This window comes from Labrus bergylta, chromosome 8 (genome assembly GCF_963930695.1).
Source record: "Labrus bergylta chromosome 8, fLabBer1.1, whole genome shotgun sequence".
NCBI classification, from domain to species: domain Eukaryota; kingdom Metazoa; phylum Chordata; class Actinopteri; order Labriformes; family Labridae; genus Labrus; species Labrus bergylta.
Genome location: NC_089202.1, coordinates 28,234,869 through 28,262,783, shown reverse-complemented (window position 1 = coordinate 28,262,783; position 27,915 = coordinate 28,234,869). Strand labels below are relative to the sequence as shown.

Sequence of the window (27,915 nt, the reverse complement as noted above, 5' to 3'; positions counted from 1 at the left end):
ATAACCCCAATGTAGCAACATGCACTCGACGCTAACGATATGATGTTAGCGGGGGGGTAGGGGCTAAAATATGTTTCATGCTGAATGACTGAAGCCCTTCATGAAAAGCCAGGGGGTTCAGCTGCATCTCAACCACCAAGTCCTGCACTCTCTTTCATGGCAACCTCTCAATATTTTCATTGATAAAGACAAAGACATGAACAACGACCGACACCATGAACTGCTTGTGAAACATGCTTTCAGTAAACTCAATCTTTCCTAAGCATGCACTGCACAACTGTAGCGGTGGAACTGCATGCATGAAGACAAACCTTCATATCAGTTTATCTGAACATTGAGTATACCCGGCCCGCCCACTAGCACCTAATGACCGCCGCCTCAAACTGTTTGCCTTAATACCACTTTTTGGTGTATCAAGTCATCATTGCTGACATGTCCTCCTCCTCCAGCTTTTCCACACTTTTCCTTTGAACCACCTTTACCCAACCTGAGTAGTTTGGGATTCAGACAAAATCCACGAGCGAGGTACTGGACACAGTCCTAAATTATACATTTGTAATTATTCTGAAGGAAGACCAAATAAAGCCATCAGTGGGATGTTGGAAATGAATATGCAGTTATGAATTCATTAAACCACAGCTGAAAACAATAGTTTTTTTTATTTTTTTTTTATTAAAGCTTCAACTGGTGAAATTATATTTGTCAAAAAGATGTCATAGTTAAGTGTTTTTCTTTGTCCTAACTCTTCTAATAGACACATTTGATCACTAACAGCGGGACATTCACTTCTCCACCATTCTTCAAAGGTTCGACATAAAAAGACAATTTCCACTTTAATGTATATTCAATCAGTATGAAGCTGAAGATGGAGACACGACATGTGAGACTATCTTAGAAATGATCTTCAGCTGGACAACAAGTGAAGGAAAAGGTAAAACTATAATTCCAGCAAACATCTCGCCACTGCCAGCTCAGATTAAAACCCAGACGTGAAAAAAACTATTTTTGGTTTCAGGGGTTTCAAGCAAGCGGCAAAGCAGTGGTTCTCAAAAGGTGGGTCAACACCCCATAAGCAGGTCGTGGAGCCGTTTCCAGCGGGTCGTGAATGTGTGCCTGAAAAAAAAAAAAAAAGTATCAAAAAGTCTATGATGTGCTTTTTTGATGTTGACCGTCTGAGGTCCAAACAGCACTATCTGTGCAGATGTAACAACAGGACACAAAAAAGAGGACTTGCAAAAACCATGGAGTCATTGGATCAACTGGCAGAAAAAAATTTTTTTTTTGCAAATATGCTCAGAGTCAAACTAATTGGATAAAAAGTATACTACATCCCAAACACAGGATGATCATCGTCAACATGTTTGAATCACAACTAACGCCTGGCCCACACTAAAACATCTGTAAAATCTGCAAGACAACCAGTTATCATAGATGCAACCTTTGTGTTCCGATGGTGTGTGGAGAACCCTGAGATATTTCAGAACATCACACCACAAACTAATAGACTCCAACAACCAGACTCCTGACTCCAAAAAACTGGACATCTTGCAGAAATCTTACGCAACTCTAGAGCAAACAAACGCGACAGACAGGAAGGATTTGCGACCGTTTTGGAAGAAAAGGAAACAATGGAGAAAGACGTGGAGAGGGCGTGAACATCGTCTGTATGGAGATGTTACAGAGCGAGCGGGTAGGTGAGTACAAACTGATTTGCTGCTGTCGTTGTACTTCCTTCTTCAGTAAACTTGCTACCCGATTGGCTATCGTTTCGTTCACATGACAACCTCACCCCACCTCCACACACACAACAAGAGACTGGATCGTAAATATTAAACATGTATGTTATTTTTATCCTTCAGAGGTTACATACGATCACTCTCAGCCCAGGAAGATAAATCCTGACAAATCAGGACTTTTCTTCAGAATGGAAGGGGGGGGGGGTGGGGGGGGATCAGACCTGATAGTGCATTTGTACCCCCCCAGGATACATCAAATGAAGCTTTCTTGACATTCTTGGGCCGGAAACAGGCATATCGGTGTAGATCATGGGAAGTGTACACATATGAGCTTTTGTCATTTTAAATTTAATTTCCTGCGTCCACTCTATTCACAATTCTAGTGCTGAAAACACAAACAGATCACACGTCAGCCTGTTAGCATGTATCGATCCAGGCATATACCGTGTATACATATATGAAGCCATCAAAGCGTACTCACGGCCCTCCCTCCTGGTCGTCTTCTTCAAACAAAGCCACGGCTCTCTTGAACAGACGGCAACAGATCAAATATGCCTCAATCAAACCCCCGAGCAGCTATAGATCCCTGAAATCCTACGGCTTCCGCGGCCTAGCCTCCCTTGTAGGCCGTGCAGCAGCAGCAGCAGCAGGAGCAGCAGCAGCAGCGTGATCAGCACGCCGCCTCCTATGTCTTTAAGACATCCATGGTGCCCATACTGTTACCAGGGCAACTAGTGAACGAACTGCTACTGAGGCAATTTCCAGTCTAATAATAACTAATCGCAGTGAATGAAAAATTCCCAACAAAGACACACTGGCCCTTTTCCCCAAAGAAAGTGGGGCACGTTTGACTCACAGGGATGGGAAGAGGTTTTAACAGACAATTCATAACCCCCCCCCCCCCACACACACACACACACACACACACGCACACACACACACACACACACACACACAGCTGGCTCACTGTGCACAGCTGCAGAGCCGTAATGTAAAGGAAATGTGTCCTGTAGGTTACTGTAGCTAATTTGAATGTGCCTTTCTTTTCACGTTATTGGATTGCAATGCAGCACCTTCTCCACAGGGCCTTGTTACCATGGAGACACCACTGACAGTGTAATATGTTAAAATATGCTAATATGAGGAAGCCATTGTTGAAAGATCAGGAAAAATGAAGGAAAGGGGGAGTGGAGGGGGGGGGTGCATGCAGGTAAGATCCATCAGCTGAAACATGATGTTAAATCCCACTCACAATGCCATGTATGGATTCCAGTCTGTGTGTGTGTGTGTGTGTGTGTGTGTGTGTGTGTGTGTGTGAGCACCATCTTAATGCACAGGTTAGCCCATTCTGTGAGCATCCCCTCCTTTAGCACATAAATAGCCTTCCTCCTTGTCATGAAAAAAAAAAAAAAAAAAGAAGATCATTTCCTTTCGCGAGACAACATTTAGCAGCATGGCTTTGGCATGTCGAGACGGAGACAGGGGAGGAGGGGGAGGAGGGGGGGGGGGGGGAGATGGAGAGAGGGGAGGATCTGTTGATATGTAATGACAATGACGCCCTTTGGAGAGAGAAAAAAAAATAAAACAGCTGATGCATTCACACAAAATCCTCTCTGTAAAAACACACACACACACACACACACACACACACACACACACACCGTCAGCGGTAGCTCTAACGTCAACGAAGTGAAGGGAGGTTGTCGGACTTACCATTTCGGGATTTAGCCGTGCTAAAATGGCGAAGGTGGACAGTCTGTCACACACGCATTTGGTTCTGAACGAGTCGACTAGCACGGCTTTGCAGCCCCTGGCAGACCAGGATCCCAGCAGAGAGGAGCTGCACGGGAGAAAACACACACACACACACACACACAGACAGACAGACACGATCACACACACACAGGGAGAGAGAAGCGATGCGGTGAATATAAAGGCAGCTCCATAAAAAAAAAAAAAAAACACGAAAGCAGAAGAAAGCGGGTTTTAAATCCAACACAGGCTATTTAGTCCACTTTACATCTCCGCTGAGCGCACGAGAGCCGCAGAGAGAGGAGTGCACGCGGTGATGAAGAGGCTGCGAGGCGGCGTGCTGCAGCTCTGAGCCCGGACACATTTCAGCAGCACACTGCTTCCACAGCCACACATATATCCATACATCTATCTATTCATTATTATTATTATTATTATTAAGAGCATATTATTATTATTATTAGCCTGTTATTATTATTTTTATTATTATTACGTGTTAACTGGGTTTAAAATATTCCTACATCTAGTTTATAAATAACCGCCACCCATAAATAGCCTTACACCTTTTTTTTTTTATTATAACAAAACCCCCTGTGCATTCATATTTAATAAAAGGAAATTCTCTTTAACTTGTCACGCAGCGATGATGGACTCAACAAATTGGTCTAGTGGACTCTATAAGGAGTACATTCATTATTTATAGCGGCAGACAAAGTACATTTTGTGATTAATTGAGTCCAAGTATCCTAGTGTAGACACTCCTGGTCAGACATGACTACAATAGTGAGAGAAAGTTGCACAGTCAAATTATGACCTGAGTTGGAGAACTTAGTCTGACTGAAGTATTCAAACTTTAACAAAACTCTTGTTGTATTTCCACTGTGCATGATGAGTACATGATGTCGACATTCTGCTTTATGTTTAACACATGAGTCAGATTTCCAGCTCTGCAGCTCCAAAATCAAGTGAATGACAGGAACAACCAAAAAAATACCTGACGAGCAGGGGAAATGTCAGCCAGGGGTTTACACATTCACATTTTATTACACAGACATTTCAGTCTCTGCCTCTTGAACTCTGCAGCTCATTCTCATTCCAGCCGCTTCTGTGCAGCGCTGTTAGCACCCAACATGAACTGAAAACATGTCAAAAGGAAAAAGGGGCCTCTGTGACTATACTTAACTATGCCACTTAATTCAATTCAATTCAATTTATTTTGTATAGCATCAACTCATAACAAGTGTTATCTCAAGACACTTTACAAAAAGCAGGTAAAATACCTTACTCATTGTCTGTTAACATTACAAAAAGCAGGTAAAAAGACCTTACTCATTGTTATGTTACAAAAAGCAGGTAAAAGACCTTACTCATTGTTATGTTACAAAAAGCAGGTAAAAGACCTTACTTATTGCTATATTACAAAGACCCGGCCTATCCATCATGAGCACTTTAGCAAAGCAGCAAAAGTTACAGTGGTAAGAAAAAACTGCCTTATTGAACAACCCCGATCTGAGTGATGTCTGCTCTGCGTTTGATCGACGTTCAACCAAGGAGACGCACAGCTACGGCAACACCATTTAGACAAATCACACGCATAACTACACGCAGCTTATCGTCTTTTAGGATCGGATTGTGGAAAAGAAAATCCAACAGGTGACTTCAGTGAGTAACGAGAACATTCATAGAATTCAAAAGTAGATTTGAAAGTACCATATTTCTCCTTTAAATGTGGTTGTGTATACAGTTGGTGAGCATGTGTCGGCTAATGGTGGCTAAGTGATGAACAAACATGGAATTAAAACTTATTTTATGATTCAATAACACCTGTGCTGTATGCTTATATCAGTCGGCTGAAAAAATCTCTGTGCACATAAGCAAACAGCTGTGTAATGTTTTCTGTTCTCCAGTGTGTTCTTCTTCACTCTTTAGCTGATAATGTCATTCCATCCAACTAAACATAGCATTAATAGAAAGGCCAATATTCTCACTACAGCATCTTGTTGTTCTTTTTATGTCATGTCCTGCCTCAGGAGACCCCCCCCCCCCCCCCCCCGCTCCCGTTCAACAGGGAAAGGAAACATCCAGATCAGGAGGATTTGAGGGGCAGACATTTTCAGGAGTGCATATGTGAACTCTGCTCATGACAAAGGTTCTTCATGAGTGATTTATTTGACTGTTAAATAAAAGCAGGATGATATATATATATTTTTTTGAAAACAAAACTTACATACTGGACAAAATCAGTGAAGAGATATGAGGTTCTGCTTTGTCCACAGGGGGCGCCAAAGTTGAAAAATCAGCCAATCAGATTTCTAGGTGGGCCACCCCTCTGGACACGCCCCTGATATTAGTGCTTGACAAATGTTTGATTTGCAATCTCAGAACTTTTTCTTGAATTGTCGACACAAAGCTTTCTAAAAATGTAACTTTGAAAGTAACTTTAACGATAAATGATGAATTTGTCTTATAATAATAATTATTACTATTATTATTATTTTGAATTCTCTTTTCGAGCACTCCTCTAGTTTCACAAGTAGAAATTGTTTTTAAAATTCTAAGTCAGAGCATCGTGTTTTGATTTATCGTGCCATCACTAATGACTGTAAACTTTTACTTGACAACATGTACAGAGTAACTTTCAGCAGTAAATCCAGAAAAACTGAAACATGATTTAGTTTAAAGCCAGAACAACAAAACATAAAGAAAGACATGGGACTTTTCAGGTCATCGAGGTCAAAGTTTGAAGATGTTCATGAGAGCGGTTTGACATGATGCTGCTGCAGGGTTCAATTATTTGACATGTCTCGTAATTAGACAGAAAACAAAGCTTGCGACATAGAGCGGCCTGTCATTGCTCTGCTTCAGTGCACACAGAGGTTCAGCAAATAAGTCCAATCGATGAAAAAAAGCATCAAGATAACCAATTAAACACAGGAAGCAACAGGCGGCCGACTTAGAGTCCCCTCAAACAAATTTATATCCACTTGATTGACTTTGAATTTACATCGGCTTGATGAGCAGCACGTCGGTTTTTGACTCAAACTTGGAATCTAAATTAGTTTGTCAGGCTGTGGCAGACACTTGGAATGTCAATCATCCCGCAGCTCTTTTGGAAAAAGCTTCCGAGAAATCTAGAGACTGAATTCAGGCCTCAAAATACAGTTATCGATTAAGAACAGTGAGACACTTATTGAAGCATTTTTGGTTCTTTAACGAGTCATATATCACCTGCTAGCTTTAGTCACACTTCAGAGCAGAAGTGATATTACTTACAGTGCTTTCACACTTGCGCCAAACTGCAACTTCCTGAAGTTTTCAGGAGCTGTTTTCACATATGCACTCCTGATTATCTAGATAATGTCAGGATGACTACTCCAGATGACCAACAGAAAACAGTCCGTCGTCACGTTTGGGAGAAGGGGGTGGTGAAGTTTTTATGCAACCGCTGCACGACTATAGACTGTATGCACAGCCGAGGAATCTCTGAGCATGTAATAAAGTGCTTCGTTCTGTTTACTGTTCACTGTTAACATGTTCCTCTCCACTTTTTGTTGGCATAGTGATTGTGTCAAACTACACATAGCATTGATAAAAAGGCAGAAATGATCATTACAGCATCCTATAGCAGACTCTGTTACTTCACCCACCACTTTCTTGTTCATCTTCTACGTCATGTCTTGCCTCCTGAGACCCCCCACCCCTCCCGTCCAACAGGGAGAGTCTCCCTCTGTGAGGGACATATGTGGACAACCAACTAGGGACATTTCAGAGGCAGTCAGTCTGAACATGTTCTCAATATTGTTACACCCCACCATAAGGCGGCCCTACGGGGCTAACAGCAAACCATACACTGACCCATTAAAAGATACTAACCACCTTAACAAAAGTCAAAACAAAGGGATTTATTACAATATGACACACTAAATGATAACAAAGATCAAAAGAGAAACAAAAGACAATCCCTGACTGGGCAGCACAGCAGTCCCAACTCAAAATGCCTCTCTTCTCTGCAGCCAGCACTGAGGCCAGGTGTACCTCGTTGTGCAATTAGTAGCTTCACGTGGGCTGGAGACAACAGAAGGGGAGAAGGGACACAGGGCAAAGGGAAACATACAGCCGTAGCTATATTAACAAGATCATTTGGAAGGCTTAAGTTCATCTAATTTAATTGAGTTATACAACTCAAACATACTCAAAGAAGTTGATAGCAATATAATTTCATTAGCGGTCAAAATGCTTAGTCATTTTGGGTCCATCTTGATGATGGATATGTTAAATGGACTTGAGCTTGTATATTTATTTTCTTGTCTTCTGACTACTCAAAGCGCTTTTACACGACAGGTCACACCTTCACATTCACACACTGGTGGAAGTGCTGCTCTGTAAAGTCACCATCAGAAGTAACGAATCCCATTCATGCACATTCAGGCGCCACCGCCGACGCAGCGGGAGCAATTCATTTTGAAGTGTCTTGCCCAAGGACATATCGGACATGTGGCTGCAGGAGCTGGGGATCGAACCCCCAACCTTCCGGTTGAGAGATGACAGCCTCTATCACTGGGCCACAGCCGCCCCATGTATTTGTTAATTTGTTCTCAATTCATGTACATTCATGTGTTTAAGTTATGAGTTAATATTCTTAAATGGTTTAAGACAATACATCAATACATCAGACAATGTAACAGTCTTCACCCTCGCACATCCATCGGTTGCATGACTGGACAGAAATAGAAGCTACAGATTGTGTTTGTCTGCTTGTGAATGTGTTTGGTAGCGTGTTTCTGTGATGTGTTTGTGTGGATTAGCAGCACGAGGTGACTCAGTGTTGACATTAGAACATCACCTCTAACAGAAATCCAATATATTAGGACTCGGTGCAGTTCTGTGTATGGCTGATGTGATCAGGCGTGTGTGTGTGTGTGTGTGTGTGTGTGTGTGTGTGTGTGTGTGTGTGTGTGTGTGTGTGTGTGTGGCAAATTGTGGCCTGCAGACAGCCTCACCCCATCGTCTAATTGGATAATTTAGGTGCTGCTCCAGCAGCCCTGCATGGAAGAATGTCCTCCGCCAAGAACAGGCCACATGGATGAAAAGCCGGCTGCCAGATCAGCACAGAGGAAATATAGAAACATAAAGCTATGAGGAGGAGGGCTCCTGCTTAATGTTCACACGTCCGTTTTTTAAAAGCATACAAGCAGGTATAATCTGTTGTGCAGCAAAATTCAAAAATTGGAAAAAAGATAAATTTAAGCAAATATCTGAAGTTTGAAACTCCCATAATGCTCTAAAATGACATCAGCTTTATTTAGTACCGTTTATTATTCATCAAGTGAGTCATGACTTCTGATAGAAATGTACACTTAATGTGACAGTGAACAGCACTGATTTTACATGAGATATAATCATAGTCAGTATGACGCAGCCTGTGAAAATATGTGTGTCATGATGTCATCGAGGATGTCTGAGTTTATCAGAAAAACTCAGAATTACATACTGCAGAAAATGTCAAGTTGCATTATGGGAATTGTAGGATGCCGAGTGTTTGAAAGTTGACCCATATACAAGGGGCTTTAAGTCAGAATGTCTCAGCCTCTGCTGCTTCATTTTTGACTGTTTGGTCTTTTGCAAAAATAGTGGACTGCAATTTTTATTGAGCCTTTTTAATCTTCCAGCCACTTAAAAAAAAAAAAAAGCTTTGCACTACATTCAGCTCACCCGCTCTCTCAAACATCCATATGCAGAGGGCTTAAGTTTTCCTGAAGGATGCCAAAAGCTCATCACAAGCTACTTTGTGCAGCTGGAAGTTTTCAGGGGATTGAACAGTTGACTTCCAAGCTACTGGACGCCCCCGCTTGACCTCCTGAACCGCAGCTACGTCATCAGCTCACAGGTCTCCAAACTTGTCAATCCCTTTGGATTGAGATTTGAACATTACAGGATATGAGTGGTCATCATCTGTACCAAAGAAATCTCCAGTCTCGACTCCCTGCTGATAAAGCTATTCTCACTTCTATCCTTTGAAATTTATTTAAGATTCATTTAAAGGCTGCAAAATCAATTTTAATATATATTTCATAGAATAGTGCGAGTATTTATTAAGTGCAGTACAGTGACAGACCCGGAGAGGTTTATTTCCTTCAGTTTTATGCAGCATTTAATCATATTTAAGCTCACAGTAGACCCTCCGCCAGATATTTATTCAAAGAGTAGGTGGAGATAAAAACAGAGCTGAAAGGATATATGACACTGACATTTTTAGGATGGACACAAATATAACTCCAGTTAGATGCAAATGTTTGGCTCTTTATCTGCAGTCTATTTAAATCTGCTGTGAGAAGTTTTGTGCGGGTTAAGAAACACACAGATATTAATATCAATGCCTCTTTATGACCTACAGGAGCAAACAAGACTTTTTCAAATGCCCGAAGCTGCTGACAGCTGGAGGTAGGCCTCGGTGTTAAGAATGTAGCCGATGTGGAAGAGCAAAACCCTGCAGTACCTTAAGTGTCCACTTGAGACTGGCTGCAAAAGCCCCAGAAGTCACATACACACCCATGTTAAAACGCCCATTTTGACAGCAAGAATAAAAAACATGTTCACAGCCTGGTTCAAAAAGGCCAATAGAGACTTTGGTCAGTATCTACTGGTGTACACTGTACGGGGGGTTACTGTTTTTAATAAGTCATCTGTTATGATTGTATTAGGGCTCAATATGCATCATTTGGGTCCTGACTGATATGACTAAAAGCAGATGGCTTGTAGGTATTTGATGCTTCAGGCCCGCCTCAGCTGGCCGTCTTTGCCTGTTTCAAGGCGAAGGCCATCTTTGGGTTAGGGGGTTAGTTTTGGGACGAGGTTAATGCTTGGAGCATTAGGTACACAGGCTCTGGTTATTTGGGTTAGCGGTTGGTTAGGGTTGCATTGCAGCAGGCGGAGAGGAAGCACGAGTAGCACGGCGTGTGAGCGCACAACAGGTGCTCCACATACACACAAACTGAGGCATGCACACACAGAGCACTGTTCCACGCTTCCAGCTTCAATGTCACAAGACTTTGTCCATTTTTCCTTGCCGCTGTCTCGCTTAGTGCTGCGCTCATGATGGATTAACGTTAGGTCTTTGTAAATTATTCAACAAAGAGCAAGGTCTAGACCTGCTCTTCAGTAAAGTGTCTTGAGATAACATTTGTTATGAATTGGGCACTCTTCAAATAAAGATTGATTGATTGTGTATTTAACAATACATCCGATGGTGGATTGGGGGTGGACATCGTGCATTGCACATTGCAGAGCCGGTGTGAGTGGCAGCTTCTAAGCGCCATTTGGATGACATCACTGCGACTATGTTCATGTTTAAAACAGTCTATGTGTCAGACATATTGATTAAAGGCACGCTGCAGAAACAGACATTATTTGTGTTAAATAAAATACTACTAACACATGTACAGGACAAAAATCCCCAAAAAGATAAAATACTGCTTTGTCCACAGGGGGCGCCAAAATCGACACAAACTGAAAAGTTCCTCACAAGAGCTTGAAGGAAAACGCAGCACAGGACAGGGAGCATAAGAGTGGTTGGAAGACTGACCCCAGAGCCTAGCCTTTGGCTTTATTGTTAGAGAGAGGCCAAACATTCAGAACAAAGTGGGAACATTTCAAACAAAAGCAGTTTAAGGTACGATATGAATTCAGCCCATGTTTTCAAATCCTAGCTGTAGCAAAGGGTGGATACATCATAGATCAGCGAACCCTTGTCAGTCAAAAGGAGTGTAATGACTGGGTCAGTGGGTTCAGAATGTGATGAGGTAAACACTTTGAAAATTAAATATCTTGGTATCCTGTCAGACACAGGTAAGCGTTTTATTCATTCATCACCGTCCTGTGCTCTGAAAACAGCTGGTGAGCTGTCTGCCACATGAGCAAGGATGGATTAGCATGATTTGAATGTAAATGCAGCACTATGAGAGCAGTCTGTTCTCTGCACTGCAGCCCCTTTTCTGCTCTGAAGTAAACAAACATGCCCCCCTGCCCACTGAACCTCACCCTCTCTGCAATAATTGCATTACAGTAATTGATTGAAACTCAAGTGCGCCGCGTTCGGCTCAAACGTCTTTGATGAACTGAAGCAGCTCGTCAGCATCAGCGCTGACTCAAACTAACAGCGACATCGTGGTGGATTTGTTTTTATGATCAGAAGCAAAGGCTGGTTAGTGACTGCAGCCTGCTCAACAATGATTAGTCTGTGAAAAAAATAAATATCCCTTCTCCTCTGAATGTGTGCAAAAAAAAAAATCCCTGCTGTTCTACTCTGTTGTGACTGTTTGAAATGATACACGTTTTGTCTTTTGTAACGCATCTAGAGCAACCCCAACCTGAATATGAATTATTTAAAGTAACTAGCCTGCTTTGATCACTGATAGAATGAACACAGTGCTGTAGTCTGAAAGCAGCGCTGACAGCAGTGTGTAGAGGATAAGTGGAAGTGGCAACACGAGTTAATTATACAGAAACTGTAATGCAGAAAATTAAAATACAGAGGCCTTATATAGGCTATATGATGCAAAGACTTAAAGGGGACATGTTATGAAAAATCATTACATTTAAAGAGACACACACACCAAAACGGAGCGTTCTGAGAGAGCTGGTTACAGGGTCACAAACCTCCTCTGGTGCTTGATTCATGTTATATTTTGATGTATTTAGACCACAAGGGACTGTTTGAAAAGGTGGAGAAGGGGGATAATATGTCCTCTTTAAAGTTATTGCATATCAATATTGTTCTCCTTTTTCTACACAGCTGTTTCTTTTTCAGTGTGTATCAGCTGAAGTACAAAACAATGCAGTTCCTCAAGTATCCACCTGGGGCTATAGCTCCAAAATCCATGGAAAAATTAAAACGTCACAGCCTAGTTTAAAAACACATTTGGTCTAACTATATCATGTCTCTATTGGTTTAGCCTGTCCTGGGTACAGTATATATCCATGCTAAGGTTGAAGCATAGTTACAGGCATGGCCAAAAGTTTGATTGCTATATTTGCATGATGTTGCCCATCTCTCCCTTTGCTAATCTCCTTTTACGGACTCTACATATAAAATGTAGAAACTGTATACTAGGGTTCTGTTATTTCAGCATGTGAAGTGGTCTGGTTTCCATTTGTAGTACATTTGTAGTCTGAGTTGTATTGACCAATTACGTTTCAGCAAGCTGTGGTGAAAGCAGAAAAAAACAAAGAAGGAAAAGGAAGTATTGCCTGGAAGACATTTAACCCTAACCACTGGCTTTATCTGAATTACTGAGACATTGTTCCCAGAAGACGTACGTCATCTTCGGACGATGATTGCCGATGGGTTCAGATATTGCTCTCTTCTCTTTTGAAGCCAACAGAACAATTGGACAAATCCTCTATTCTTTTGGAGTGTTAGATTTATGAGATCTTCTCTGAGACTGCACTCACAATCTTCAGGGCAGCAGCAGACTGATGTCAGAACAGATTTAGTGATAAAGGTATTTATACATCAGGGGAGACACACTGTAAACTAAACTAAGTAATAATGTCAGAGTGAGTGAGAGGGAGGGAGACAGAAAGAAGCTGTTGAGGAATCGTGTTATTGATTTCAGGAGATTGAAGCGTGGTGGAAGTGAAGGGCCAGAGCTGCTTCACGGCTCTTATCAACATGACAAGGACGCTCCCTCAGATTCCAATTTCTCTCTGAAATATTAACTCATTAATCATCGCGGCTGTCCAAGGTGGATTTTAATTTTGCGAAGAACACCCACCTTACCCCTCCCCACCTACCCCGGCATTAAACCCAAACACACTGAAATTAGATTTCTTATGTCCTTTCTATGTTTCTTTCACTTTCTGTCCTCCATTTCCTCCCATGCACGACTTTGGTGGGGACATCACAGAGGTCATGAGGGTCAACTTCATCAGAATCCCATATTATGGTTGTAATGTATCATGGTAACATGTTCCATTTAAACTGCTTTCTAAAGGGCCCGCATTGGTAGGTTGCAGTAGCAGCTGGTGCTCCCAGGGTGCAATAGTACACCTGAGTCTGTTAGCATGATGCAAACACATCATGGGAAAATAATCTATAGAAATGTATTTTGATATGAACCAGTCTGTGCAGTTTTGCAAATGAATAAATGCGCTCTAGAGACTTTTTTATGTCTCTTGTAACTGGCTGAAAAAAAAACACATTTATTCTGCTTAATTAATTTGCATGTAGCCCTAAAGGGGATTCCTTCCCTTTGGGAGCAAGTAGCACACTTGAGTAGGGCCCTGTGTCCACATAGCGTTTTTTTTCCGGGCAGAAAAGCGCTGGCTGTGCACTCGGGAGTGTTTGCATAAAGCCTTTTATTCACTGAGAGGAAAAGCGCTGTACATCCGTCCGTCCGTCCGTCCGACACATGCTCCGTTACTTTTTACTGCATGTTTTGTGATGAGACACGAAGCAAAGAGGATGTGGGTACCAGACACAAGCCTTAGGTGGCAAAAATACACCGGTGACGTCAACAGCACCTTTCTGATTTTCAACTTGAGTGCTCGGAGTGGCCGCACAAAAAAGGCGGAGAGCTTGAAAGAAAGGGAGCTGGGTGCTGAGTTTCACCTCCAGGCAGCCGCTTTGCTCTTCGAACGCTCTCTACTCATTGAAAAAAGACGTTGGTGCTGGACCTGGGGCCTTACTGCAGTCGACAGCGTTGGTTTCATTTTGCAACACTTGGTGAAGAAACAGCAATCGTACATTTTTAAAATAGTGTTGTTGGGTAATTATAAAGGAAGTGATGAGTTTTCACTTTAAACACTGAAACAGAAGCATTTCAGAGATTATAGGATTGACTTATAAGGAAACCCCAGCACTTAAAAAAAATGTTTTCAGCCAACAATACAGCCTGTTTCCTAAATTTTAAAATTCTGTTTTCATCTTCACTGTTCTGCTGCTCCAACTTATTATTCTTGTATTTTTCAGCCATGAAAGCTAAACTAAAAAAAAAAACAAGAAAGACTACAAGGAAGTGAGGAAGAGACAAACCTCCTAAACCAATAAAACTGTGATATGCAAAGTGTGTGCTGCTGAACTTTAGTGTACTTTGAGGTACGTCAAGAGTTGCCAAAACTTTATCAATATCATTCCATCACTGTGGGTTATTTTTCAAAAACAACTCACCACAAATGACTGCAGCAGCATTAGATTTTTTCTGTTAGATATTCATCAGGAAAAAAAACCAAAACAGCTCCATAAAATGACATAAGAACTTTTTGTTGCTTGTCAGAGGAGAAAATGGAGCTAACCATTCAGAAAAAGTGACAGCTATGAAAAGATTTGACAAAGTAAACAGAGCAGAAAGAAGTCATCGGCGCCCTGAGCAAAGTCTGACAGGACTGAATCTGACAAAAGAAACATTGGACTTGGCTTAATATGGCTTAAAAGATGTTAGTGCTTCTGGATGTAAAATATCCATCACAGTCACTGATGTACTGGGCATCCCCGGTATTTGTATAATCTCTGTTATACATAAGAGACAACAGGAAAGAGCTATAAACAATATCAGACCTCTCAATAGTGCTTCAACAGATTGGCTTAAATTGTCTATCATGATATCTGCAGCAATTCCATCGCCAGGGGGCTTTCATTCCAAACAATAACAAAAGATGACATCGAGGCTTGTGGGGAATCATGGGAGTTCTCTCCGCTACTCCACCCCTCCACCCTCGATGAAAACAAACTCTGAGTTGAGCATCGTCAAGACGACAGGGCAAAACCGACCTGAGGAAGAGAATATGTTTACCAACGAGCTAATGTATCCGAGTATAATTTACATGACGATTTTATCACAGCAGCTCATAAAGCAACATTACGGCAGCATGTTAGATGACTTTCTGCACCTGGTAAAGCTGCTAAACATGAGACAACGATGCACCGATAACAACAAAACCCAATGTCATGTCCAGTCTGCTATGAATGACATCTGCAGGGATGGATTGTACACTCCCCTTCTTGCTCCGTCACCCTCTCCTCTTCTGTTTCTCAAACAAACAAACAAATAATTAATCAATCTTTGAGGAAAATTGTGTTCATTGATTATTTTAATATTGTATGCCTCAACACAAATAAACAACCTCCTCTATTAGAAACTGTAGAACCGCTCTGTGATCAGGAAAGCCACCCTGATCACAGAGGACCCCTCTCACCCCCCCCTTACATAGATAAATATTAATGTTTGAAGCCTGAGTGACGTCACCCATCTGTTCCTGCAGGGGGCTCTGGAGGCTCATCGGCAGCAGCCGCCATGCTGGAAATCCTGTCTCAGTCTAACTTTTAGTGAACCTAACGACAGGCTGAGAGCTGGAGATGAGGCGGGTTTTAAGCCTCTTGTTACATCACGCCCACCTGTCCATCATGTCAGCTACACGCCTGACTATGGACAACACTTATCGTTCATAATATGAAAAAGGGATGCGTTCTAAAAAAAAACTCACCCCCGTACAGTGTGTACCGATGAAGACAATAACTAATCAGACCTATTTCCTTTTTTTGTACCAGGCTGTAAAACGGTCTATTTTGCCTGTTGTGTGTATGTGACTTCTGCGGCCTGAAGTGGACCATCGATGAACTGCAGGATTTTGCACTTCAGCATTGGCTTCATTTTCATTCAACACCTGAGGTTGGCAGCTTGTGATGTAGTCATTGCCAAAGTGTGGCAACCAATCTGTGCAGTTTGTGACACTGATGAAAACAACCGCAGAGTAGAACTAACTGCAAATATCAAGTGGATGAAACATTTCTTGTTCATGTTAATAAATGGCTTCTAACAAAGGCCTCTTTCTGTTTGTATAAGTCATAAAAGCCTTCATTCAGGGTTAACAGTGGCTCAGAGGTTGACATAATACTGCTTGTAGCAATTAAATACGAGGGGTTGTGGCCTGCGTCATCTGTCATTCTTCAGACTATATTTAGAGCAGGCTGTCACATGGACATCCATTCAGTTTTTTTTTTTTCTTCATTTAGTCAGACTTTCTTACCAAATGGACTCAGGCTCTACGTTTTCACTCTTCATCTCGCTCCAGGTCTTTTATGTGCCACGTCAAACTTCTTCTAATCCCTTCACCGAGACCTTGGATGTTTCGCTCTACATCTACATAACACAAGTGTACACATCCATCTAAATGCAAATACCCAAACCCTGCATTGCCATAATGCTGAAAAATGTTTGCCTCTTTCTTTCTCTCTCTCCCTCACTCAGAGTTTACTCTACACCGTGCCTCAGACTATTTTCTTGTCCAAAACAAATAGAACACTTAGGCGAGCAAATGAGTCGTGCTTGAATCTGGCCGCGGATGTTGTAAAACTTAAACGTTTTTACTTTTCTTTTCTTCTATTCTATCACGCTTTCCTCTCTCTCCTTCTCTTTACACTCTCTGTTTAACATGTGTGAGCATAGGCAGGAAGGAAGCTTTGAGCGACACTTTTAATTTTACACATTCTGGATCCGTGTCGTAGCAGTGATAGTGTGAGGTGGGCCCGCCCGCCCCCCTCCCCCCCCCCCCCCCGACAGGAGCTGCAGAGCTGTCCGACACACTCAGCACCTTTCACTGGAGAGCAGTGCACTGACTCTGTAGAGATAAAAAAAAAAAAAAAGATAAACACTTTGGGATGGAACTTTTAAACTAATCTAAATCTGCGACTCTAACTGCTATAACTACTCATACTTATTCAGAGAACCAGTCATACACATAGCAGCAGCACTCTGCACCGCTCTGCCTGTATGCTGTTGAATAATTAAAGATGGAATCTGGACCACTCAGTGTCAGCTCAGCTCCCTACAATGATACAGTCTGACCGGATGTCTGTGGGGAGAGGGGAACTGATATGAGACAATTTAACCCTTACAAATCTGTCATGGAAACCATCTGCAAGTTGTTTTGCTTGTTGTGATAATTATTTTTGGGGCATTTTCAAATTCTTCATATCACTCAGCATCTTTACAACCTAAGCTAAAAAAAAAAGAAGAAGGAAAACAACAAACCCAGCTTACTGAAGGGAGCCGTGAAGTTCATTCATTATCGATCTCATGTATTTAGAGTCACCAGTTGATCGAACGAGTATGTTTATGTGGGAAGAAGCTGCACTGCCCAGAGTGACCTATGCATGCACACACAGAAAACGCAAACTCTGCACAGAAAGGTTGACTTTCCGGCCAGGGGATTCCAAACCAGGACGATCTTCTGTGAGGTGATGGTGTTAACATGGCCTGCAGGAAATTAGCAAGTATGTGCTGGGTGATAGCATTGTTAAAAAAATTAAAATCAATGTTACTTAAAGGCACTTTAAAAAAAAAAAGCAGATCTGGACCTTACTCTTTGTAACTTAAGGGGGCGGCAGTAGTTCAGTCTGTAGGGACTTGGGTTGGGAACCGGAGAGTCGATGGCTCAAGTCTCGGTGCAGACCACATCTGGAAATTGCATGTGTGTGTGTATTTCAGCCTGTGTGTGTAGCATGTTTAATAACAGAGTGTAGAACTGAATTTACCCTCGCAGACTCCACACAAAGTATTTCTTCTTCTTTTCTTGCTTTTTCATTATTTACAGAGAGCCTAAATGAGTCCACCATAAACAAAGTAACCAGGGCAACGAAATACATCCTTTAAACAGGCAGAAACTTTACATTTGTGTGACGCTTAGATTGGGATAATAGTGTCCTCATATTTTAGAATAATTTAAAGAATAGATTATACAATACATTGTTGCCCCTGGCAAGATTCGGGGGAAACCCCTTTTAAATTGTAAAATGAAACCTAAAGGAATAATCAACAAACCTAGAACGAAATTAAACAAATAAATGAAAAGGTTATCTTTCCACCGCTAAAATAATGAAATCTATAAGTGTTAAAGTCGATATTTTAGATCAGTTTCATCGCGAAAATAAAGACATCAATCTACCGAGGCGGCCCACAGGAGAACCCTATTTCACAAAGTTAAACACACCATGTTTGTTAAACGTTAGACAAAAAATTAAAATGGATGGCAAGGGGAATTTGCTGCCATTTCAATAATTCTAACTAGTCTGAAGCTCATTTTGAAGTATACAGTTTGCATTGCATTGGTCCCCATATAGGCCAAAACTTCCAGACAATCAACGGGGAAAAATGCAGGTAAAGTTTCCATCCACTGCTTTTTGCACAAAGTTATGAGTATAACAAAGTAATTAAATCATTTAAAGTAATTAAAGTAATTAAATCATTGATGAATAAAGGAATCAATGAAATTGTTCCATTAAAGAGTAGCCGTTTGATTTTAAACCACAGAACATTTTGATAGAAATACATATTAGTTCCATGTACCTAACTGGAGACAGGTACAGTCTCCTCATTGCTCAACCATCTGATGATTTCATCTCTCACAGGTCCGAACATTAGAGCTTCAGGGTGTTTGCGTGGTCACTTGACAAAACAACAATGTAGAAGATCTTACCTGTCGCTCTCATCCCAGGATATACAGGTCTGGTTGGCTGTTCCCTGGAGGACGGGGAAGAGATGAAAAAGCAAATGATGAACATAAAAATGGTAAATTTGCCATCAACATTTAAAAAATAATAATAATACTGAATAATAGTGAATGTTTTCGGTGACTTACGTTGTACAGGTGAGAAAACTCGACCACAACAGGAGCAGAGAGGGAAGCAGGGGTGGGCTTGATGGTCACTGACAACACCTTGGAGTTCATGACTGTGCTGTTTCTGAGAGGACAAAGAAAACAGATGGTCAGTCACTAATCTAATCCTAGCCACAGTGGTGCTGTGAGCTAAACGCTAAGAGTATTTAGACACAATAATGAAAAGGCTAAAGCAAAGCTGTTGATGAGCAATTATTTGAGTACAGGAAGCATTCTGCTGCAAAGCATGCTGCCTTTTCACTGGCCCGCTGTGACTCATGGCGTAGATTGTCCTTTAGTTTGGTAAAGGTCACACGAGAGTCCATTTCAGCAGAGTCACTTTAACCAGGAACAATATCTACTCGGCCAATGAATAAGGTTCAAAGAGAAATGAGCTTCAGTTACTTAAAGAGCAACAAAACATGTGACTGCATAGTGACTCTTATTTCTCTAACATACCTTGTGCTTTTTAGAATGAACCAAAGACTTGGCTGCAACAGTGAAGCAAATACAGGTGTGCCTTTTTTTGTGGGGGGTTAGGGGGGGCCTGCCTTGTCATTGGATGATGTACTGATTTGCATATCCAAGAATTATCATATAAGTATCTAGAGAGAGACATCAGGCCATATTTCAAGTAAAATATGATATATCATTAGCTACTACCAGAAAACAGCTAACATCAGCATTCAGCCGCTTCAAGTTAAACATTTCTGTGTCACATGAATCACGCAGAAATACAATGTCTATGAAGCGACCACCATCAGCACAGTACCATAAACATTGTATTTTTTAGCTAGCCAACATGAAGTAAACCACTAGCTAGCACGACTGCGGTCTAATTCTGAAAAGAAAACCTTCTTGTATGTCACTTGGGCTCAAAATCGAGATGGCTCAAATGCTAACTCAAGGCTACTAAGCAGTGCTCCACAAACCAATGGCTGTGGCTATGTGATGCTTATATTAAATGAATGGATTAAACATGTAATTGTTCTCGAGAATCTATAAGTCATTTATTTAAATCAGGTCTTTAGCCTAGCACTAACATTTTTTCATTAGCATTTTTTTTGAGGTATTGTGTTTGAGTGTCTCCCTGCCTGTTTAGTATGCATTGCATTTTTTTGCTTTTCATAGGCACTATCAATCATGTGGAATGAGACAATAAGAGAAAAAGTGAATTGCCGTTGGATGACGAAAGCTTCCACTCGGCCAAACGTGTTCAACAGCCTATGCCCCGTTTTCCGGTTCCTTGCACTATCACTGTATCCTCTATGCACAATCACCCTCTCAACACTCCAAAACACAATCAGTCAGCCTAAATGTTTGTGTCATCCAGTCTCTTGCCTCAAACTCATCTTTTTTTTTTGTCCCTTGAGGGTGGGAATCAAATGCAGAAAAAGGAGAGGAGGAAGAAAAAAAAGAAGAATGAGAAGAGGAGCTGAGAAATATGGAGAGCAGCAGTAATCCAAAGATTCAGAACAAACATGTGGGAGGACTGAAAAGAGCGAGCGTCTGCTTCATTTCCCTGTTTCCGTATTGTACCAGTTCATTTTGTGACTTTACCGTATTACCATAATGGAGAGCTCCTCAACGCTCTCTCTTCTCTCTACACACATTCTATACCCCACACACACACACACACACACAACTATACAGACCTACACATCCACTGCTGTGTTACAATGTATGTTAATAATCATGCAAGCAGCAACTTCCTCAAAGAAATCCCTTTACTCATGGAGATAAAAGACATTCATGGGGCCACCCACTGCTACAGTGCTGCATCCAATCCTTGTTTCCTGTTTAAGTGGAACCATCCGCTGCAGCCCGGATGATGTAAAATTCTCTGACAACCAAAAGCTTTTTAATGTGCGCCTGGTTTATTCATGCACGTTTTAAAAAATTCCAACATTGCGTAATCAGTGTTGGTAAATGTGTGTAATCTTAATACTTAAATGATGACTGTGTCGTACCCTAAACCACCGCTGTCCTCATCCATGCACGGCCTTCCCCCGGCCTCCACCTCGGTGGCAAGGAAGTGTGGACAACAGGAACGCGAGGAATACAAAGGAGAAATCCTCCCTGCATATTATCCCTTTTGAAAAGCGTCTTGAGATAACAGTTGTTATGAATTGGCGCTATACAAATAATGATTGATTGATTATTTTTCATCACTTCCTCACTTCACTCCCATGTCCACTTTTAGTAACGATGCTTCTGAGTTCAGTTTCAGGGAGCATTCTGGACTCAAGAAAATCTTAGCTACATTGACCATATCTCCATGCTGGCCATTCACCTCTGAGGATACGCTCATGGACCGAGCGTCACAGCTGATAAAGGAGTTATGTTGTACTGCTGTGGCTGCAAGTCATGTAAATGGGAAAAGGTAATCTGATAAATCCAGTGTTTCCCACACATATGTGATACCTGGACTGGCAGCCAAAGTGCACTTGCAGCAATTTTATGCATTTATTTATTTATCCATGTACAAGATTGCCATCCACCATTTCTAAACTCCAGTCGCTCTCTGCTTTGCATCTAATAACCTGCAGTGCCTGACACATGTTCTGCAGGTGATTCAACAAAAAGAGAGAGAGAGATGACTTCTTGTACGTCCCTCCTGTCGATGAATTGATTTAGTTGTGATGTCTCATGTAAAATACGACCCTCGATCTTATTCAGTCATTTTAATAGTGTTGAGCTTTTTAAGATTTCCAGCACGTTCAGTTTTACTTCTTCTAAGGCATCCTCGGACAAAAAGGAAAAAAAAATACATCTCTCTGTAAGAGTCCTGTAAATTATTCCTTGTGTCATGGGGTACTGATGGCCTAGCGGTTAGGTAGCACCCCATTAAGGAACTCTACAGTCCTGCAAGCGGGCAGCCTGTGTTTGAGTCTGACCGGCTGCTCCTTTCCCGCATGTCTTTCCCCACTCTGATTTACTACACTGCACTGCCCTTTCAAAAAAAAGGCCCAAAAGTGAACCTGAGGGAAAATAAAAAAATGTGAAAACCTTAGGGCTTGTGTTCCCTGAACCAAATTGTAAAATTGATTTGTTTAAATTCTTGTTACCCCATTAATCACACTCTCTGGTTGACTTAAACTAAACTCCCCTCTCCAAGTCTCCCAAATGTTTATGGTGTGTTGTGACGAAAGAAAACATTCCAGTTGCAGATTCCAGAGCAGCGAGCAGCCTTACCTCTGCAGATTCAGAATACTGCCCAGGTTTCTGTACAGAACGATGCCGGTCACAAATGTCGAGGACTCATCTGCATCTGTGTGGGGAGAGAAAACAGAGGAACACACAGAGAGAGCAGGGAGGTCAGAGGCAGATATGACAGGAGGAGTGTTTAGAAGAGTGACACTGGATGGGTTTGTCTCTGGTCAGCTACAGAGGAGAATGCAGGTCAGCCTGACTGCCGTCACTCCTCCAGCCCCCAAGAGCTCTTTAAACTGGAACTGGCCTACATGACTAGTCAGCTATAAAAACTGTCTATGACACTGCTTTGCAGTCTCTCTCTCTCTCCCCACATACACACACACACACACTCACATGCATGCACACACACTCAAAAACAGATGTATAACTAACACTGCTAATTTCTCTAATCTCCACAGCGGCAGATTGTAGCAGCAAAGCCCGACACTGTCCTCACCCCGGAAAGAGAAACCAAACAAACTGAAAGCTATAGTCTGACTACTATAAGTCTCTCTTTCAGTGGAGGAGATGAAAAAGATTGTGTGGGCTGAGAAGCCTCAGATGAAATATGAGAACATGTTGTGTGGGTGTGTGTGTTTATGTAGGGGACTCTCCTATAAGAAGCTGGGAACTATTTCTGTTTTCAACTGAATTGGGGGATGTATTACTTGACGATCTGAATTACAATGTTCGTGATTGTGCTGGAGTTAAGCGTATATGGGACGGCTGTGGTTCAGTTGGTAGAGTCGGTTGGGGGGGGGGGGGGTCAGGGGGTCAGGGGGTTGGATCTCCAGCTCCTGCAGCCACGTGCCCAATGTGTCTTTGGGCAAGACACTTAAAACCACAAGTTGCCCCCAAATGACTCGTCTGCGGTGTATGAAATGAATGTGTAGGTGTGACATGCCGTGTAAAAGTGCTTTGAGCAGGGGCGCTGGTGGTGCAGTGGTTAGTGCGCACGCCCCATGTATGGAAGCTGTAGTCTTCTAAGCGGGCGGCTCAGGTTCCAATCCAACCTGTGGCTCCTTTCCCGCATGTCATGTCATTCCCCACTCTCTGTCTCCCTGGTTTCCAACTCTATCCACTGTCCTATCTCTCAAATAAAGGCACAAAAAGCCCAAAAATAAATCTTAAAAAAAAGAAAGTAGTCGAGTAGTCAGATCCAGTAGCAGATCCATACATCCATGGGGGGGAGCCTCCTACACTTCGTAGCACCAGCATCGGAGGACATTTGTCAAACTTGAGTTGCTGGACTACATGAAGGTGCAGACAGGCCCCGGGGGGGGGGGCGAGGGGGAGGTCTTCTCTTTCCCACTGCAGTGTCAACGATGAAGAAAAAAATCCACACAAACACACACACAGCTCCATCTGGGCCATGTGAAGACATCCAGCTCTTCTGCTCCAGCTCACTACACGGCAGCCCGAGAGCAAGCTGAGCTGTGCCAGACAGCAGGCAGAGGCTGTAGCTCCCAGGCAACAGCTGAGCTCCCGTGGGCATCAGGGGAGAACCGAACAAGATGTGTGTGTGAGTGTGTTTGCGTCTGTGTATGTGTGTGTGTGTGAGAGAGAGAGAGAGGGGGGTTGAAGTATAATGTGTCCTGCTCATCCACTCTTTGGCTGGCCCATCCAATATGCTCAGCCAGATTGTCTGTGCCCTACAAGAGCGAGCCTGGAGGGACTCTAACCAGTGATTCAATAAGTCATGTGTCTGTGTGCAAGAAACAGAAAAGTTCAGAGCGGAATTTCTGCCTCTTTACATTTTGTGTGATGTACGTACTGCATAGTTGTTTGCATGTGTGAATCTGCCCATGCATCGTGTATAAGCTTCCTCACTTACATGGCTTCAAGTATGTTACAAGCAGGCAAAACTAAACTCCCCGACCCAAAGCACAAACTCTGAAACACGTTGTCCGGCTCAGTCTAAATTCCTGCTCCAAACTCGTCACTTTGCAAGGGGATGGTCAGTCATACTTCAACACTTCAGCACCAGTCAGTGTTGGGAGGAAGTGGACTAGAAAACCCGCGAGTGCACTTGTTCCCAACTAATACACTCCATTACCTCTGAACCAGAACACACATGCCAGAAACGGAGTAAACATCATACAAGTTTAACTTCTCTCTGTCGGCTTTCATTTTGATCAAGCGCAGAAAGCCTCTCCCTGCAGTTAAATCGAGTCTTAAAGACAAAAACAAAAGAGCCTGAGGTGAAGTTCCAGCAAAAAGAAAAGGAAAAGATCACTTTGTTTTAGGTTTATTTAACCCATATCGTTCCACTGTAAATAATCATACACAGTTTATTTCATGAGTGTCTTTACTTCTGCATGGGGCGGCAGTAGCTCAGTCTTTACAGACTGAGGTTTTGGAACTGGAGGGTTCCCCGGGTTTCCAGTCCCGATGGGGACCAAGTCTGAAAACTGGTAGCTGAAGAGGTGCCAGTTCACTTCCTGAGCACTGTCTTTGTGCCGTCGAGCAAGGCACCAAACACCCTAACTGCTCAGGTGCTCTTTCATGTGCAGACACTCACTCTGACATCTTGTCATTAGTTCATCCTGTTTGTGCATGTGTGTGTATTTCAGCCTGTGTGTGTGTGTGTAGCATGGCTCAATAACAAAGTGTCCACTTGTGTGATTATTAAAGAACCTACTAAAGAAGGTGGGTACTGTTGTCACCTCTGTGGAACTTTAACTTGAACTTAATGCAGACTCAATATTCCCTGCGATGGATTACGACTGGGCCTCAAGAGGCTCTCATTGCATAACGTACAAATCCTTAAAAAAAACAATGGTTAACAATTTGATATAACAAATCCAAACATCTACAACTGCGTAGCCTTCACTGAAAGTATTTGAAAAGAGGCATTCATGATTTGTTGTTTGGGAGCTGAGACGTTAAGCTTTAGATCATGCATTGTTTTTTTCTCAGAGCACAGACAACCAAATCGTCGCTTGGAGACATCGTTAGAAAGTGACAAGTTAAATGTCTTAAAGCTTCTACATTAGCACGTCCAATAAATAGATTCATGTGATTAACATTTCCAATTGATCTGGATTACTTTTTTCTCCTACCTCTGAGTGAGTTTCATTTAAAGCAGTTGTTTTCTTTGTTGAATGTTTCCACATTGCACTGAGGAGGCAAATCTAATTTTCCCAGTAGCACTTCCAACACGTTTTTTATTTAATGTTCAGGAGCATCAAAGAAGCCACATTTCCCGCCTTCCCTTTGTAGCCAGCAAAGTATGCAATTTGTTTGTTGTTGGTTTTTTGACATTCTAATTAAAACAAAAAAAAAAAGGGCTTATTTCAGAACATGTCTGAAGGCGTGAGAAGGGCCGGCGATCGATCAGTGTAAACAAGGCATCAGAGAGCCATTTTAATCCTTGTAAGCAGGTCCAAGCTGTGTGCACAAAGAGGGGGCCGGCTGCTGCTGTGACATTTCCACTGTGGAGACACATCTCCCAGCTGGGGAGGAAATTGTCTCTAATTGCTACTGATTGGCTCCTGTTGACTCCTGATTAGGAGTGACGGCCTCATTAGCATGCGAGCAGTACAGCGTTGTCTTAAATGGCCAAAAACCATCTAGACTGACAAATAACCCTGTACTGCTGCTGAAGACCGTGTACCCATCACCCGCCTGCGATGAGGAGTGCAGATCAGTCTCTGATGACCAAATGTACCTCTCTATTCATTAAAATGAACGTTGGTGTTGGATGATACTGAAACTTGAAGACCTACAGTGTGTAGCTTGCAATTTTTTTTTAAATCACAACACAGGACATGAACTCCCTCCCGTGTAATATGAAATCACAGCATCTATTATGTCAACTCTAATGTTGCGCGAATGTAATAGATGAAATTGTGGAATGTACCTTTAAGACATACTGTGTTGCTAAGTTACTAGAAGAGCGACTTCACTAGAAGGTGCTTTGTTTTTATCCTTGACGTTAATTTGTGCGGCGCTTCTGATGCCTGAGCTCAGAGCTCCTACTTTTCTTTTGCCTCTCAACTCAACAGTGACGCGAGGGTTTGTGTGGACACTGTTTTGCTCTGATATAATAGTAGTTGAACAACAGGGCTTTGTAGGGTTGATGTGCAGTGTAGTAAACGACGAGCATTGTGGAAAACCCCAAACTCGTGTGGTTGTGCACTTCTGTCAGCCTTATTGTCTCAGGTGAGAATTCCCTAATAATGTATCGCTGCCTCTGATGGCAACATGAATTGAGCGTCACTTGTCACCACTATCTGCTCAGACATACGGTTTGATCCATGTAGCATTTTGAGCTAATTTTGTTCAAGCCCTAATGGTCATAAAGTTTTGTTGTTGAGTTCAATATGCTTCTGTTTTGCATCTAATTGAGTAGAAGAGCAAGGGCAGCAAATTGTTCACCTCGTCCCCCTTATCAATGGAACAGTGCACTTTAAGTTATGTGAGCTAGGTTAGCTAATGGTATGAAGGCTACAGAGTTAAATGGTGCCTTAGGATCGTGCTCTGACTGTAGATTCAGCAGCAAATATTACTTTTTCATTTGTGACACTTAACAATTCTTGTATTCTCCATTTTCTTTTGCTGTTGTAAAACCACAGAGTTCTACGATTATAAAAATATAAGAATGGAAATGCTCCAGTTTGAAAAAATCAGTGCCATCAAATAGCTGAGGAAAATGTGCTTTTTATTAACATTTTATGAAATAGTTCTGTCCTCATTGAAGACGACGTGCCTTTTTAGTTGCACAGCTGCTGAACAGCGGGGGGAGGAGAAATGATTTTCTTTTTTCTTTTGCATGCTTTATTTTCAACATTAAACACAGCCGTCTCTGCGTGCGTTTGTCTGAGCGGTGCTTTGCTTTGCAGATTAATGGCAGTAAACACTGTTTTATAAATCAACTGCAGCTCCCTTTTTTCTGCTCTTGCTGTCTTGGTGCCCCCCCCCCAACCAAACACACACACATGCACAGATTGAAGCACACACGTTCTTGAATAGTCGCACAGATTGCAGACAGGCATGCTGTAATCAGTATTTGGGGAACATGTTTTGCTCTAAAAGATAAATTAATAAATCAACCGACAGACTTATTATATTGTCGGATATTAAATTAATTTTGAGGTGCTCTGAACAAGCTGTCACTTTTTTTTCAGGAGTTAAAAGCAGTTTCTGCATAATGTCACTTGTCTTTGTTCTCTCTGGTTTTAGTTGTGTTTGTCAGGCATTAAGTCAAATTCCTTTGACACATTGAAAAGAACATGAGCTTAACAAATTGCTTCATGAACAACCAAACAGATAAAGCAAATAGCACACCATAGACCAATCCCCCCCAAGGTTATTGGCAAAAAGCAGACCAAGTTTAATACGAATAAAGATGGGGGAGTCAAGGCGTAAACAAAACACTTTAGTTTTTTGTTCATTTAGTTTGAGGACGTTTTGGTCCATCCAGTCTTTTGATATAAAGTCTAATCATGGTGGTGATGACTGAGGGCTGTAGCATTTGTAAGGGAAATATATCAAGGTTTCATCTGCAAAACAGTCAAATGAGCTTCTGTGCTTTACTGATAAGGAAGGAGAGAAGAAGAGGCACCAGTACAGAGCCCTG

General features: G+C 42.1%; 1 protein-coding gene across 13 annotated transcripts in view; it reads right to left on the bottom strand.

Annotated features, from left to right (window-relative positions):
- Positions 1 to 27,915, bottom strand: part of adgrb1a (adhesion G protein-coupled receptor B1a) — a 153,445-nt gene that overhangs the window by 35,111 nt on the left and 90,419 nt on the right. For all 13 annotated transcript variants that reach the window (XM_020637022.3, XM_020637016.3, XM_020637017.3 and 10 more), the window contains 4 exons: positions 22,335 to 22,410; positions 19,122 to 19,224; positions 18,960 to 19,003; positions 3,450 to 3,576 (listed from right to left, as the gene is read on the bottom strand). In XM_020637022.3, the coding sequence (XP_020492678.1) occupies positions 3,450 to 3,576; positions 18,960 to 19,003; positions 19,122 to 19,224; positions 22,335 to 22,410 (350 nt within the window). The remainder of the gene's footprint in view (positions 1 to 3,449; positions 3,577 to 18,959; positions 19,004 to 19,121; positions 19,225 to 22,334; positions 22,411 to 27,915) is intronic.